At 43.3% G+C, this 16,541-nt stretch overlaps 1 protein-coding gene and 1 long non-coding RNA gene across 2 annotated transcripts; both read left to right on the top strand.

Moving 5' to 3' along the window:
* The first annotated feature begins 3,938 nt into the window (after nucleotides 1–3,938).
* On the top strand, nucleotides 3,939–8,350 carry LOC123404040 (enhancer of rudimentary homolog). The gene is made up of 4 exons (XM_045097951.1): nucleotides 3,939–4,114; nucleotides 6,874–6,967; nucleotides 7,483–7,603; nucleotides 8,018–8,350. Exons 1-4 carry the CDS (start codon nucleotides 4,112–4,114, stop codon nucleotides 8,109–8,111), a joined length of 312 nt encoding a protein of 103 aa, XP_044953886.1. The 5' UTR covers nucleotides 3,939–4,111; the 3' UTR covers nucleotides 8,112–8,350.
* A 3,184-nt stretch (nucleotides 8,351–11,534) lies between these two features.
* On the top strand, nucleotides 11,535–16,272 carry LOC123402529. Its single transcript, XR_006611300.1, has 7 exons — nucleotides 11,535–11,859; nucleotides 13,380–13,568; nucleotides 13,666–14,324; nucleotides 14,453–14,804; nucleotides 14,938–15,762; nucleotides 15,835–15,902; nucleotides 16,037–16,272. It is a non-coding gene; the product is annotated as an uncharacterized LOC123402529 (long non-coding RNA).
* The last annotated feature ends 269 nt before the right edge of the window (nucleotides 16,273–16,541 follow it).

Here is a 16,541-nt window from a genome sequence, read left to right as displayed (position 1 = left end):
AGATTCAGTCGGGTGCCGAGCGAAACCCTAGACAACCCCAAAAGCCGAACCAGAGCGTCAAGACCGGGCAACGCTGCAAAGCGCACCCCTTGATCGGTCTGAACGTCGATGGTCGGCGCAGATGGAGGGAGGGGAGAAACCTATGGTGACGAGCAAGTTGCCGCCGAGGGTAGACAAAACCCGAACACCGAGGGTAGACATCGTGCCACGCATATCACTACCATAGTCTCCCCCGCAGGTTACAATTACAATAATTAAGGGTTGCCTCATGAACGCGACCTGTTTAAGGGTTCTCTGTAATTCTCCTATCAATTGCAAAAGCTAGGAACAAAGGCTTTATTACCACCTCCAATTGCCTAGACGTTTTAACATTTACAACGACGATATACACAACAATTACTTTCGACAATGATAGTGAGTGGGGGCCCTTCACAAATTTCACGAAGTTTGTTGAACTAAACATTCAACGGAGGATTTCATATCTAATATAACGTTCCAGATCCTATACATAACAAGATGCATGCATGTTCCCAAAAACTAGGGGTCTACTTACACATGAATACAACGAACATCACGAGGGTGATAAAGGTAAACATGAACGGATCACACACAAGATGATCCGCTAAGGTTCCTAATATTACAAGGAGATGGAGATGGATGACGATGATGACGGTGGAGAAGATGTTGACGCCCCCTTACACTTGGTGATGAAGATAACGGTCTTCTGTTTTTCAATATGTCCTTTGGATCGCTCCAGAAGCTAGGATTTTACCTTCTAAATGTGTTTTATGTAGTGCATCCTTCTATGATTTGTGATTCGACTTCACAAAATGAAAGAAGTGGACGAGGCGGTGACGCTTACGCCTTATATGACCGTTCATAAAAAGTGAACTGTTTTTTCGGTATAGATTAATGTAGTTATCGATTCATTTGAGATGCATGGCATCGCAGAGAGGTTGTGCAAGTTCTCCAACTAAGTGACCCCTCAAAAGAAAAAGATCTCGAATTGTTTTATTTTTATTTTTTAGTCTTCCAACTTTTCTTTTTAGTGTTGACTAGCAAAAATACCCGTGCGTTGCAACGGAAGAAAAACTATCAGGTTATACAGGTGTGATAGATATAAAGAAGTATGAATCCAATGCAAATATGACATAAGGATTTTTGAAATGTTATTTCACAAAGTATATCTGAGTGATGGCATGATGAGATAAGGCACTTTTAAAATGTAATTTCAAAAACAAAAAATATAATGCTCATCGTGACTTGATTTGTTAAGGGGCCACAACAAAATATTTTGTGGCTCAGCAAATTGTAAATCACATACACCTTTTTGTACCCAACGCGAGGGACTACATAAAATTATAAAATGACCTCTAGAGATTTTTTAATAAAACCTTTATGTAAGCGACAGTTAGTTTTGTTCATTATTTAGAGATGTGTTTTAATTTTTGAGAACATTTTCTAAAAGTTGATAGACATGTTTTTCAAATTCTTTAATATTTTTTGAATATTTGATCATTTTTAAAAATCATGAACATTTTTTATTTCATGACAATTTATTTGAAATCATGATTTGTTTTATAATATGTCAGCAATTTTTGAATTCATGAACATTTTATGATTTTTCGAATATTTTTTAAATACACAAACAGTTTATCATTTTCCTACTTTTTTTAAACTGACAACTTTTAATTTTTTTTGTTCTTTTGAAATCTGGAATTAATTTAGAGAAGGAAACCAAAACAGAAATAAGGAAGTAAAAAAAATACTAAACAGGGGTGCCGTTACCTGTGAAAAACCAAAACAGGAATAGGAAGTAAAAAAATACCTCCACATGGCCCGACCCATGCATAAGGAAGGAAAAAAGAAGAGAAAAAAGGTGTGAGAACCAAGGATCGAACTCCTAGTCTCCAGTGTGGAGGGTTGAGGCTTTGGCCATCGGGCTAGCCCATGTTGGTTGTCTTTTAATATATCAGTCTATTGAGAACATACAACGGCGCGATGATTTTTGAAATCCGAAACTGAATCCTTTTTTGACTTACGGGTGGCATTGGTGGATAATTTTGACCAACTTCAGAGGCAATTTCGATGACGTACAGATAGAAGTTATCTGTGCTTTATCTATACCTAATAATAAAGCGGCTATTGCTTTCATCGGAAAACCCACCACGACATTTACAAAAAAGCCCCCCGACGTTTCCTAAAATCAACCCGCAGTCCGGATTTAAGTCAAAGAACGAATCATTTTTTACATTTTACACAAACCACCCTATATTTAATCCAAACTAATCCGCAGTCCAGGGGCCTCTTTCTTCAATCTCCACCAACTCCCCTTGCCGAACCCCAACTCGCCAAGCCAACCAGCAGCCATGCCGGCGGCGGTCACCTGCTCCATCAAGTGCCGCCCCCACCACCGCCTCTCGACGCTGCAGCTCCCCGCCGCGCTCGAGCTCCTTCCCCGCGGCGCCCCGGCCTTCGTCGATGAGCTGCAGGCGACCCGGTGCCGGACCCCGCCCTCCCTCTCCTTTGCGCGCCTTCGACCAAGGGGGAGCCCTCCCGCGCCCCTGCCGAAGCCCGCCGTCCGCGAGACGGGCCCGCACCGTCGTGGCGAGGCGCGAGGAAGCCGGCCCCGCCGCTCCCATGGCCGCGGCCGCCATGCTCGCCGGCGCGCAGTCGCGGCACGCCATCTTCCGCGAGGAGCTCGTGAAGAGAGCCTACTACACGGCCGATGAGGCCCACCGCGGGCACTCGAGCCAGCCCGCGGCTACAGGTTCTGGTCTCCTCTGAAGTTCAGCTAGCACTGATTTGGAGAACAACACACAACTACTCGAGAATGTCGATAAGAGTGGCTACTGAAGCAGCCCCCGTCGGCGCCACTAGGCTGCTTGCTGCTCGCGCCGTCTCCACGCGCGCCATAGCTGCACAGCCCGCCGTCCTGCTCGGGACGCTGAGAATATCCGCGGCATGCGACGTCTAGTCTCTAGACGATCTGCGACACTCTGCGTCAAGGAGATCGGTGAAGCAGTCTGCATTGACGAGATCACCCGGTATTCTAGGTGGCCGGTACGCTGTCCTCCGCTTCAAAGTGTCAACTGAAATTTGGATATTACGTGTATATGCATCAGGGCTGGTTTGGTCTTTTCCAATGCTTATAAATGTTAAAGGAAAATGAAAATAAAAAATAGGAGGAAAGTGGCATGATAATTAAGGAGCCAACGAGCTAAGTGGCAAATGTGCGAAGTCAATCTTGAAAATGATAATTTTAAGAATCCATATATTGAAAGTGGCAAATTTCCAATTTTCTCCTCGGTAATTGATGCAGATTGCGGTTTTGATATTTTCTCGGGAAAGCTAGCTACTATTGTTTGCTATTTTGTTAGTCCAACAAGGATTCCACAAAAAAGAAAATCTGAGTAAACTTCCATCAGTTAATGAGTCTTAGTTTTGCTCCGTTACAGTTCTGTTTTACTTTTATGGTTACAACTGAACTAGAAGATTTGATTCACACTTTAGTTAATGCAGATGAGATGAAAAGGTTGACTGCATGAGTTTTTTTCATTACAGTGATGTGGTCCTTTGTTAAAGGATTCGATGCATCTCGATAAATTCTAAGCTATATTGTATTTTTTATGTTTCTAGATACCCAAGCAAGGGAGACAAAGATAATGGATAGAGTAAGAAGAAGAAAAGTGAGTTAAACGTGAACAAAAATCCGTAATGCTATCTGACATGCACAAGGATCCTAAGGATACATATTTGACATGTTCGATAATACTGCACCATTAGAATATCTATGCCTTCGAGTCCGATTCTCGGCCCTTGCATTCTCCCGTTGCAACGCACGGGCTCTTTTGCTAGTTAGTAAGTAAAGAAAAAGGTAAAAACCGTGGACGTGGACCTATCCAGACAGAGTCGCAGTGTCGCACGGCCCAGTCCAAGCTAACATCACCCCACTTAACCCTAGAACATCTTCCGGACGCCTCCCTCGCTCTCGCGTTCTCGGCAAACCAGCGACGGCGACCGCTCTTCACGGCTGCCCCCCTTCTCCCGTCGGGCATCGGCGGATTTGCGCGGGCCGCTATCCTCTTCTTCCCGATAGTTCTTCCTAGCCATGGTGAGCCCCCTGTCCTCTCTTTCGTCTAGGTGCTCTCCTTCCCTGTATTACCATCGCAGCAGAATCGGATTTGGACGGCCACTGAGGTCAAGTGAAGTTCCCTTCGAACGCTAGGTTATTTGGTTGTACTCCTAGTTCGGAGAGGTTGCAGTCTTGTTCGTAGATTGGAGGAGTTAGTAGAATTTAAACTCTTGTCTCCTTTTGTTTTTTCGCTATAATGCACTGCCTGCTGCTGGCTATTTAGGGTACATCTCCATGTTTCCAGCTTGTAGTATTTTGAAGCATATACATAGTTAGAAGAAAGAGCAGGTGTTAATTGTGTGTCTTGCCACCACCTTGCGCTTTTCTGACCAAAACCCATGCACATGCGCAGATTAAGCAATATTAAGCGCGTTGCTATCGCCTAGAGCCTAGGCATGCCTTTTTTTTCTTTTAAACTATGAGCATATCGAAAAGTAGGTTATATATTGCGTTGTATATATATATATATATATAGCGATGCCCCCTGTGTCGGGCACATATTTGTCTGTGCCATACAATACATCTTAGAAATGTAGCCTTTTGGGTTTTAAGCTGAGAAAAGGGACTGGGAGGATGCGTCGAGCCGTGGCCTATCCAAGCTGTCGATGGTCACCTAGTTAACATAGGGAACATACACTACTACGAATATTTCTGCTAAGGTTTGAGCCCATCCTCGGAGAGGATTCAGATCCTTTTCTCTCTTTTGAAATTCCATAGATATAGATGTCTTGACTGCCAAATCCGAATCATCAGAACAACTTGATTCCGTTGATTCCTTGTCCATTTTTCATATAGTCTTTTCTTTCTTTGTAGTCAAGTAATAATGTTTGGTATAAAGAAGGCCTAGATAATGTGCATTGCTTTTGAGTTTAATTTGAAGTAACTACCTTCCATGTTTCTCCTGTAACCTACCGTTTAGGGGCGGTTGTGTCTTGGGTGTCTGGACCAGCATGTTCAGTGTGTATATATTTTCTTTGAAGATTGGCGGCGACCGAGAAAAAAATCACTTTCTTCGTCGAGTTCTTGGAACTCAGCCCATATCTTTCACGATCGACCAATTCCCGTCATGCCACAACACTTCACTCGACAAAATCGTGCATATATTGGCCGGCCGCCTAACATACCTTTTAGATTATATACAACATTGGGTTGTGAAATAAAGTATACTCGCCATTCTTTCAAAAATGGCGAATCTCATGCCGGGTACTTGTCAATGTAACATAGCTTCAAAAAAGAGCCTTTTGACTCAAATATAAAGTTGGCTGCGGTACAAAGTATTTTGTCTGTGGTGTTCCCCCCCTACGTGTATTTCGCCCGAAGTACGTTCTCTATGGTCTATGAGCATGTAGGCAATCAGGGCATATTATTGAGCAAGTTAATTTCAGCAAGGAAAGGAAATATCCGATATTTAGGCCCAGTATTGAAGATCGAGTGCCGCATATTTACTTATTGTCCATCTTGCCATCAGTTATGCTTAAACACTAAATACAAAACACAAATGGAAAGCTTTCCTGCAATTAAAAGAGCATAGTTATTGGTTTATTGCACAATATGAGAATTTATCTTTCAAGCACAACATATAGTTACTGCCAGGAAGTAATGCCTGCTATCTGAATCATTATTCGAATTTGGCTGTTTCCTCTTTTCGTATGAGTTGCCATCATCAATGTGATGCGTAGTCAATCTTACCTATATTAGGAAACAATGTGTCAGCATAAAAATCGTAACTAGCTCACGTGCACACAACCTTAAGAGTTGGGAAAAGCATCGTCTGGTGCTATGGGGAAGCCTGAGGCTGTAGGCGGCTGGCGGCGCATCAATCTTTTCCGGTGAGGAATCAACAGTGTGGACGAAGGAGATGGGGTAGCATGGGGGAGAAAGGACGAAGGAGAGAACGCCGTGTTGCGGTACCTGTCTGGTTCCTGGCACTACTGCTGCTTGCCTGCTTGTGGAGTTAGGGCTAGCAGGAGGGGGGCGGGGGTGGAGTCGGCTGCCTGGAAGAGAATCTTGGGGGAGCCCTAACTTTATGTCGTGTGCATATGTGTCGTTCTGGTGCTTTAATGGGCTGAGCAGTCTACACTGACTCTTTTTCTGTTCTCTTTATTTTTTCTGTCACAAATATGTGCCTTCTTCAACCTTGTGCATTCTTGACTGCCGCGCTTAAGCGGGATCGGCTCTAGGAGCTAAGCGGCCATCCAACAGCTGCCTCGAGGATCTAGCATGTTTGTGAATCTTGATATGAAATTTTTACCTTTTCTCAAACAGAACAAAAGCTATTTGGTGATTGCAAGACTAAGTATGTTATCAATACTATTGCTTGTTCCAAGACATTGTGTTGGGTTGCGTTTGCTTTACTCTACAACTATTATTACTACCTAACAAGAAGTTTTGTGGATACCATAATTGTTTAATATCCTTCAACTTAAGGAACACCATGGTATCAAACTGTTTAAACAGAGGAAACATACCTCACATACAATCAATGTGTACTCTAGACAATCTTCCCATTTGTAGTACTGTCTCTGTTAGTACAAGAGTTGTATCTAGAAATAGTGGCTATTTTAGAAACCTATTCAACATTCAGATATGGAGAAGTTTATTAACTCTTTATTCCATTTATTTAGCACCCATTAATACACATTGTTATGTACTGTGGTATCTTAACAAAGATTAAATTAATCAATCTTGGAGCAATTTGTGTGTGTTGATATCTTAATCTGTCTCTGTGCATCTTGTAGGCTGGGAGGCACACCATTATTCTGATGCAACCATCCCAAAATAGGAGCTCCAGGACGTTCATGGATTATAATTCAATTAACCATGCATTGGATGGTACGTGTATTCTATAAGGAACCTGTGCTGCAATGTTCAAATAACTAGCCCAGTTAATAACTTAATATTATTAGCATACCATGTGAGGTTGAGATTCATGTAGTTGCTCTTATGTTTCGCATTTGCAACCTCATTCATTTAAACTCATTAACAAGTCTTTCCCCTTAGTTTTGGCTGTGTTAAAAATGACTAGCTTAAAATTCCAATAACGATCAGCCTATCCTATTATTAGTTGGAGGCACGGTTGATATCTAAGGCTCTATCTGTCTATGTATTAAACTTGTGAGTGCTCGAGTTTTACGAAACCAAAGACAAACTGGGTAGCTCCTTAGTGGCAGCGTATCAATTTAGAAGTATTTTTTTGACAAGGACCATTGTTTCATATTCCCTACCAAAGCGATGGTTACATCATATGCCGTAATAGAATCAGAATTCTTTTTTCTCCAGAATTGCTTGCTGTCCCATATTTGTTTTGTAAATTCGTTAACTGTTTGCTATCACTATGGAAATTGCAGGAATCTGTGGTCTCTATGAAAGGAAAATCAGGGATATCAACCCAATGATCCCGAACATAACCTATGACATCACTGACCTGTACAACTTCATTGATGGCCTAGCTGACATCAGTGCACTAGTGTGAGTACACTAGCTTTGAAGATCATCAACCATTACTACTCCCTCCGTTCCTAAATATAAGTTATTTTAGAGATTCCAATATGGACTACATACAGAGCAAAATAAGTGAATCTACACTCTAAACTATGTCTATATTCATCGTATGTAGTTTATATTAAAATCTTTAAAAAGACTTATATTTAGGAACGGAGGGAGTATAAGTCTTTTTAGAGATTTCAATAAGAACTACATACGGATGTATATAGACGTATTTTAGAGTGTAGATTCACTCATTTTGCTTCGTATGTAGTCTATATTGAAATCTTCAAGAAGACATATATTTAGAAACTGAGGAAGTAGATCACTACGGGGCAAAGTTGATTCACATGTTCCTGTCAAGAGTTTAAACATATCAATGCTCTCTTCTGCTTGCAGCTATGATCACGAAATCCATGCGTTTCTGCCGTATGACCGGCAGTGGATAAAGCAGAAGTTGTTTCAGCACCTTAAGAAGCTGGCGCAAAGATAGTGACTGGTTCTTGTTGTTGGTTCAGTATGTCGCCACCGTTAGACAGGCAGGCATCTGTGATAATTTGTGTCTGATTAGTGCACCAGAAAGGTTTTTCTTGTACCATGATGAGAATTTCACATGGCATGCTTATATTCTCGGTGTCGAACTAGGTTGATGGTGGTTTGCCTCTGGTATCCTATATATATGTGAGATAAACATATATTTGTTGTTTTATAAGAGCATCTTCAACAGTCTAATTTGTTTTTACGTCGAAATAGCGTTTTTAGGTGTGTGGTGGTTTAGCAGAAATTTTAGCGCTCAGCAGGTCGCTAAATATACACAACATGTGTCCAGCACAAACACATATTTTACTCAAACATAGAATCAAGAAGATAAAAATTATACAAATTAAATCAACAATAAATGGTTATTTCAACTCAAACAAATAGTTCATGAATAGTATAAGGGGTTTGCTAAACATCCTGCTTGGTCGGGCATCCAATAATTCCTGAAACGACGTTTGAGTTACAGAAATAATTGCTTTGTTGTAAAAAATAAACTTTGAACACATTAATTTCTAAAACAACGGTCAAATTTCAGAAACAATTGCTTTGTTGCAGATTTTTTTTCTTCGTCTTTCTGCAACATAGGTATTGTTGCGAGAGATTTTTTTTTGCAACAAAGGGCATATGTTTCAAAGAACTTTTGCAACAAAAAGTCAGGTTGCAGAAATTTTTGCAACCGTTCATGGTGCGGCTGGCGGCGTGCGAAGGGCCGACCGGCGTCGGGGGCAAGCGGCTGCGACGTGGGGGTGGGGCGAGGGTGGGGGAGGGGAGGGCCGCCCGACATCGGGGGCGGAAGGGGCTGCGGTGGGAGCGGCCGAAAACGATGTGCGGAGGGATGTCCGACGTCGGGGGCGAGCTGCTGGCGGCGGGGGTGGAGAGGGGGGGGGGAAGAGTCGGCCGACATCGGGGACGCAGGGGTTGCGGCGGGAGCGGCTGGCAGCGCGCGGGGGGGGGGGGGGGGGGGGGGGGGGTGGACGGCCGGTTGGCGTCGGGGCCGGAGCGGATCCGGCGGCAGCTGAGCTCCTTCACGGCTCGTGGCGCCGGGGACTCGCAGAGAACGGGCGGAGGAGAGCGGGATGGAGGTGAGGAGCCCAGCTTCAGGACCGTTTTCGTGAAACAATGCTTCAGTTTCAGGAAACGGTCGGCACGACTCGTGCTTCAGATCGAGGGAATTTCAACGGACGAGCGGGCGACAGATAGATTGCGCAGATCAGTCGGTGGAAGGTAAGAGTTTTCCATAGTATAACTAATAATTCATGAAAAATACAACAAATAGTTCATGACTAATAATATAACAAATAGTTTACTTTCAACTCAAACAAATAACATCAATTCATACGTTGTCTATTCCATGATCACCACTCCTCGACTAGATCATTTTGAAGGTCGCGATGACACGTCGAATGACATGATAGAAGACAAGAAAACAAGCCACCCTCACAGGGCTCCTCTACACTCACATGAGTCTTCCCATCAACTCGTACTGAGAATAGTCTATATCTTGTTCACGCTCATTCTCGATGACCATATTATGCATAATCACGCAAGCGTTCATAATGTATCAAAGTATCTTTTGATCTCAAAATCTAGTCGGTCCTCTCACAATAGCAATTTGGGCTTATAAAATCCCCAAAGCTCTCTCCGCATCTTTTCTAGCCGCCACTTATGCATTGTGAAAATTAATATTTTTGTTACCTCATGGTGCCTTCAACGACTTCACAAACATTTGCCATCTTGGGTAGATGTCATCTGCAAGATAGTAGCCATACTTATACGTATGGCCATTTGCTACAAACTCCACTGGTGAAGTTTCACCATTTGCAATCTTAGTCATGAATGGTGAGAGTTTAACAACATTGATGTCTTGCAAAATCCGTGCATTCCGAAAAAAAATGCCAAATCCAAGTCTCATGCTTCAAGGATTATAGTGAAACCTTTTTTCTGGACGTGGAATTGTCCATGCCATGCATCATGACAGTTCTTTCAACCCCAATGCATACAACCTATTGAGCCAAGCATACCTGGGAACCCGCAAGCTTTGTCGAACTTCAGAAGCCTTGCGGTGTCTTCAACATTGGGAGCTCTCAAAAATTCCTGGTCAAACACTTGCACAATTCCAACTGCGAAGTGCTTGACACACATGATGGATTGACTCTCACCCATGGTCAGGTGGTCATCAACTAGATCCGCTAGAATACCGTATGTCAACATACGCAAAGCGGCGGTCACCTTTTGGAAGGTGCTATGTCCGAGTTTTTCGGCGACATTCCTTCTTTGCTGAAAAAACCGATCATGCCTCGCTAGTTTCTCCGCGATGTGTTTGTACAACTCAATGCTCATCCTAAAACAACGCCGAAAGTATGAAGCGGGGTATGTGGGATTCTCAACAAAGTAGTTCCTTACTAATGTGTTGTGGCCATAAATCCTCTCCCTTCACAATTTCTAACGACCAAAAACCGAGCCACCGTGCTTCGACTTCTAATTGACGTGCATAGCTAGGACCATTAAGATTTCCTCCTCCTCTTAAAGATCAAATTCTTCATCGGAAGGATCATATGATGAACCCATCTACAAACTTGAATTAAAATCAATTTAAATTACGAAAAACATGCAACAAATGCATCTACAAATATATAAATTAAGCATTTTATACCTTGAAAGTATTTTGTCGAACACCTTGTGGGCGTCGAGCTACAAACGCTCGTCAGACACCATTTGATGGAGGAACACAGAGCTCGAGGGGCGGCGGCGGCCATCGCGAGTAGCAGGGGGCGGTGGCGCACTGGGAAGAGGCGGAGGAAACGCACCAACAGGAGGAGCGGGCGGAGGCGCTGGTTCCCGAAGGTTTCAGATCTGGCGGTTGGTGGTTCGCGCGCGCGAATCGTTTTATCCCCCGCGTCGCACTAAATATGATGCGCATGATGCAATTTCTCCTAGCACGCGACATTATTGAACGACCGTTGAAGTGGTACTTTCGGCCGCGTGTTATATGGCTGGGTTTTTAAATGCGTGGCTTATTTAACGCCTTGGAGATGCTCTAAATGTCTCTGCGTCAATGAATGCTTCACCTACCAATCTTGGCAACGAGTCAGGGTGTAACTCATAGTAGGTCGCTATAACTTCATCCCTTTAAGAAGAATGCCAAAGTCATCCACGTGTTGATCCTTGCATGAAAATATATATTAATTGTATTATATCTAATGGTATCAATTCGGTATCATAGATCTTGATAGTTTTTGCTACAAACTTCACACCGTTTGACTTCATAGGTCTTCTTTTCGGAGGCGGTAGGATGAAAGGGGGAAATTGCGAGTCAAAATTTGACGTTTACTAGTATAACGTCTCTTCGTTGCTTATATGGAGTAATAGGAATAGGAAAACCCTTACCTCCTACCAGCCGATCCGCGTGCCCATTCTGTCGGCTCTTCATCTGTTCATGTTGCTTTGATCCAATGGACGAGATCGTGTTCGCGCCCGTTGGAACCATGACCGAGCCGGGACCATTTCCTGAAACATCCTCGTTGTTTCAGGACGACATTCGTGCAACTAGAAGCAGCCATCCCCGCAGCAGCATGCGCTTGGTGCCTGGGAAGGCGCCGACGACTGGATCTGGGAAGGCGGCGGTGCGACCGGGGCTACCCCACCGCCGTGACGATGACTACGTCTTCGGGAGCGGCGGCGGCCGTTGACAACCCAAGTAGGTACGAATCTCCTATGGATCACGGTGATTTCTCCTCCTTCCCCCAATTTCCTCGCCGATGGTGGTTGCTCCGGTCGAGTCGTGCTCTATTACTTCCAGGGCTTTCACCGACGGCTCAACGGTGAGCGGCTACGCGGTGCTTAGGTTTGTAGTGGCGCCCAGAGTTTAGGAACTTAGGGTGGGGAAGGAATGGATTTTTCACAAATCTGGACTAGAGTTCTGCTCCTCTCCAGGTAGGGAATGGATTTGCGGTGGCGCCTTGCGGTGGAGAGGGAACGCCCAAGCCCATGAGCAACTGGAGAGGAGCAGGAATAGTTTGTAGAAGAATTTTACACCCTCTGTTTGTGAGCACCAATGGCCACAAAACTGCCCCTCATACCTAGAGAGGAGAAGGAATAGTTTGACCATTGGTTCGAGCGCTCCCGGAGCCCTTCACCCCCTTCTGACGGCCGCTGCGTGCTCCTTGTATGTAAAGTCTGTCCCCAGTGATCACCTGTTTCCCACGTTCCTTTGTTTCGTGTTGCAAGATGTGCAATATGTATGCCCTTTGATATGTTTATGCTTTATAGTAGTTGGATCCGTGGGCCAAAATGGATAGAGCTCTGGGTTTGTGTCGCTTAATTTATTGTTGCTTAGAGGCCAGAGGGGTTTGTTTTCTTCGCAGATTGTTGTTATACTGAAAATCGAAAAGGTTCATATAGATACTCGATGATAAACAGTAAAGAGCATATGTGAGTTGTTGTAATCATGTGTCATGACGACGACGACGTCGTTGGGTCATCTCACGCAACTGCTGCACCCGCAATCTACCACACAATTTAGATGCATAGCGACTAGGAGTAAAAGTTCAGTAGGGGCCATGTTCCACGAGATCACGACGTGGTAAACCAGAGCCGTGAGCAATGCCATCATACTAGCAGAAGACTGATACCAGTGGAGAGAGCAGGTGGCACTCCCAGGGTGCTTATGCTGCCATGCGCAGAGCGCTATGGTGGTTCGATCCGACCATGGCAAGTGGCCCACGCGAATAGTTGTAGCTACAGGAATCATTGGAGTTACACGAATTATTGGATCTGAATTTTATACAATGAATCACATAGTAATACAGTCACTCGAATTGAAAGCCCGTGAAAATTTAGAAGTTTTCTGAATTTTGTAGCTCATAGCTTTTGTACCTCATACTTTTTGTAGATGATAGTTTTTTATTGTTTCTATAGCAACTTAAATTTATGCTACTGGATTTTTATGAATGTTGCTGAATTTTGTTAATGCTACTCAATTTTAGTGTATGCTACTCAATTTTATGAGTTAGTTTTTGTACTGAATTTTCTTGTGACTTATGTAAGCTTATGCTTCTAATTTTAGGTATTTTTTTGCTTGAACTTCTTTCACGTTTTCTGATTTTTTTGTATTGTATTTCCCGAAGCTTATGAGGACATGGCAATTAGGCAATGTTTTCTCTGAAATCCAGTTATGCCTGCTCAAATTAGCTAATGTGTTCATTTTTGTTTGTTTTCGCAGCATGGTACCAAACCCGATGGTTGGCAAAGTGGCTACGCAAGATAGCCAACACTGTCAAAGGGAAAAAGTGGGATATCATAAGCAAGTCCTCTTTTGGGGATTTTCTTCATATACTTCTTTGGTTCCTCCTCCATAAGCTCTTGTTGATTTCATAGTCATGAGGATTGATACCAAAAAGCGTATGCTAAAGTATGTTTGGTGTTTTCATTGCTTCATTTCTGTGTTGCATAAAACCCTTTTTCTATTTATCTTTTCGAAACAAGTACTGATTTCATATGTCTTGCAGGTTAACTGACCGCAAGAAGATCCACCTCACAAGATATATGGTTAAGAAGATATTCAATCTACCATCTGGTAACAAGCCATTAGAATTCAACAAAAGAGGAAAAACAGATTTCCGCGAGGTTTATTTGGATGGTGAACGGGCTCCAATACCCACCACAATTGTTGTTTTATCGAATGCTAGTGATGACGACGAGGAGATCATTGATTTTGCTTTGCCTTTCATTGGTCCTAGCTCCTGCGATATGAAATATGGTGCCTCTAGATTATTTATACATCTTAGGAGACATGAGTGTGTCCATGAGTTCGAGCGGGACGAGCATATTCTGTTTGATGTGATGAGGGAAGTTAATAAATACCAGGATAAGAGGAATGATGGTAAACTGAAATTCCTGATTGGCGGTTGTCTACCAATGCTTCCCGTACTTCCCTTCATTCCGTAACAACCGCCTTTTCTTTGTTTCCGGAGCATCCCGCTTTTATAGTGGATCACGTGTCTTCTTTTTTTGCACGTAATTTACATGGACCACATTGACATTCCAAGAGGATGCATAGTTGATCATACCATCTACTATTCTCTGCCACATGTTTGTTTTGTCTAGGATTTGGATTTCACCATTGTAATCGCAATTGACACCCTAGAAGATGCTTTCGGGCAGCCATGTAAGTATCCCTTTTTCAATTTTTGGAAACAATACCTTCTCGTTTCTTTGTTGCAATTGCAACTCTGCATTCTTTGTCACAATTTTCATGTGTTTTCCCTCTGCTTTGGTTTTTGGAATGCAATTCAGGTCCATTACACCGTACGCAACAACCAAGTTACTGTCATACATATACCAGCTTGCCCAGTTATCCATCCAAGCTAGTGTGACATAGGAGCCACCAGAAATAATTGTCCAAGGTGGAGCTAGTGCATTCGCAACACACAGTTTGGATGTGTCGGATAAATCGCACACACAATAAAAGCTACAAGGAGGATTCGTTGAGGGCGCTCAAGGACCATCTAAGGGTGGTATGGATGGTGATGATGGCACATCGGGGAATGTGCATGAGCCACCTTTGGATAACATGAAAGGTGGTGATGATGTGTGTGGCTCTTTGGAGGAGTTGCTGCATCCGCTACCTACAATTGAGGAGTTAGAGGTGAGCCATACAACATTTCTTTTTTGCAACTCTTTTTTCCCCGCATCATATCTTCTTGCTTGACAGAAATATCAAAACTATGTAGCTGATGTTGTTTTCCCCGTTCTCTCTTTTCTGTTTCTATTCGTTGCAGCTACCCCCACATATGTGTGCCATATACAACAAGCATAAAGAGATCTTTGCTATAGAACTTAAAGCCGAAGTGAGGTCATTTGAGAGGTTGTTGCTGGGCATGTACTGCAAACGATTGGCCCTAATGCTGTCTGAGGCATCCAAAGCTGGTTCGAGGAGCGACGAAGCCAAATATGAAGGTACGGATGTCACTTTTGATGTACCAGTAGCTCATGCGGACATGTTTGGTGCCAGTGTCACTGTACCCTTTGCTGAGCCGTCAAATAGTGATGATTTCCCTGGCACAACTTTAGGCATGGATGATGCAACTGCCAGTGACTCGAATCAACCGGATGGGACTACAACAACTACTGATGCATCTCCTAGTGGCTCGTCTCCGCAGCAGCAGAAGCAACCGGATGGGACTACATCAACTACTCATCAAACTGTCAATGTTTCAACTCCGTAGCAGCCTAAACAATCGGATGGCATGAATGGGACTAGAGCAACAACTGAAGCCACTGTCACTTTATCGTCTCTACAATAGGCTAAGCAATCTTATGGCACAAAGAGTGGGGATCCAGCAGTGGAAGTTGGTCACACAAATCCTGCCCAACCACCCATCAAGAGTGAGAGTGAGCACAACAATTCCAAGGGAGAAGATATATGCAGCAAGGAGAAAAACAGTGAACATATTTCACCTCGCAGCCCAAATGACCCATCCTTGAATTTGATTAGGTGGTATGCACACTTGAAGATGTCCCATCATTTAGCTTGTTTGAACCTAGCAGTGACGACGCTAAACTATTTCACGATCCTCCACAAGTTTCACCAGCAAGATCACCTGGTTTGGATCTATACTCTTTCTTGTTTATTCGAGCGAGAAGAACTTCGTTTGATCATTCTCCTGCCACTTCAGGTGGTCCTGGTCCTATTTGTGATGTGAATCCTCTCGCAACATGCCCCCAATATCAGGAGGCCCTGCAGGTTTGTAAAAGTCAACCCCGCAACTTTTTGTTATGCAACAAATCCTCCTTTCTTTTTAAAACTTAGCACATCCATGATTCAAACTATTACTCACTAGTTATTTCTGCTTTTCTTTTTTTTCTTCTTTTTGGCAGAAGCAGGTGTTGTTGAAATAAGAGAGGAGGTGCTGGTTGAAGTCAGCAGTGGACGAAGCCATGATCATATGAAGCCAACAAGACATAAGAGAGTTTGATATGTCTCCAACGTATCTATAATTTTTGATTGTTCCATGCTAGTATATTATCTGTTTTAGATGTTTTACATGCGTTAATATGCTGTTTTATATTATTTTTAGGACTAACCTATTAATCCAGAGCCTAGTGCCAGTTCTCTTTTTCCATGTTTTTGAGTATTACAGATAAGGAATATTAAAGGGAGTCCAAACAGAATAAAATCTCCGGAATGATTTTTTTGGACCACAAGATACCCAACAGACTTGGAGTAGGGGGCAGGACACCTGCCGGGAGGCCACAAGCCTGCAGGGCGCTGATGACCCACAATTATAGGGGATCAATCGTAGTCCTTTAGATAAGTAAGAGTGTCGAACCCAACGAGGAGGAGAAGGATCTCACAAGTGATTTTCAGCAAGGAAATATTTGC

Source organism: Hordeum vulgare, chromosome 6H (assembly GCF_904849725.1).
Source record: "Hordeum vulgare subsp. vulgare chromosome 6H, MorexV3_pseudomolecules_assembly, whole genome shotgun sequence".
NCBI classification, from domain to species: domain Eukaryota; kingdom Viridiplantae; phylum Streptophyta; class Magnoliopsida; order Poales; family Poaceae; genus Hordeum; species Hordeum vulgare.
The sequence above is the reverse complement of the archived record's forward strand: the minus strand, read 5'-3'. Positions and strand labels throughout refer to the sequence as shown.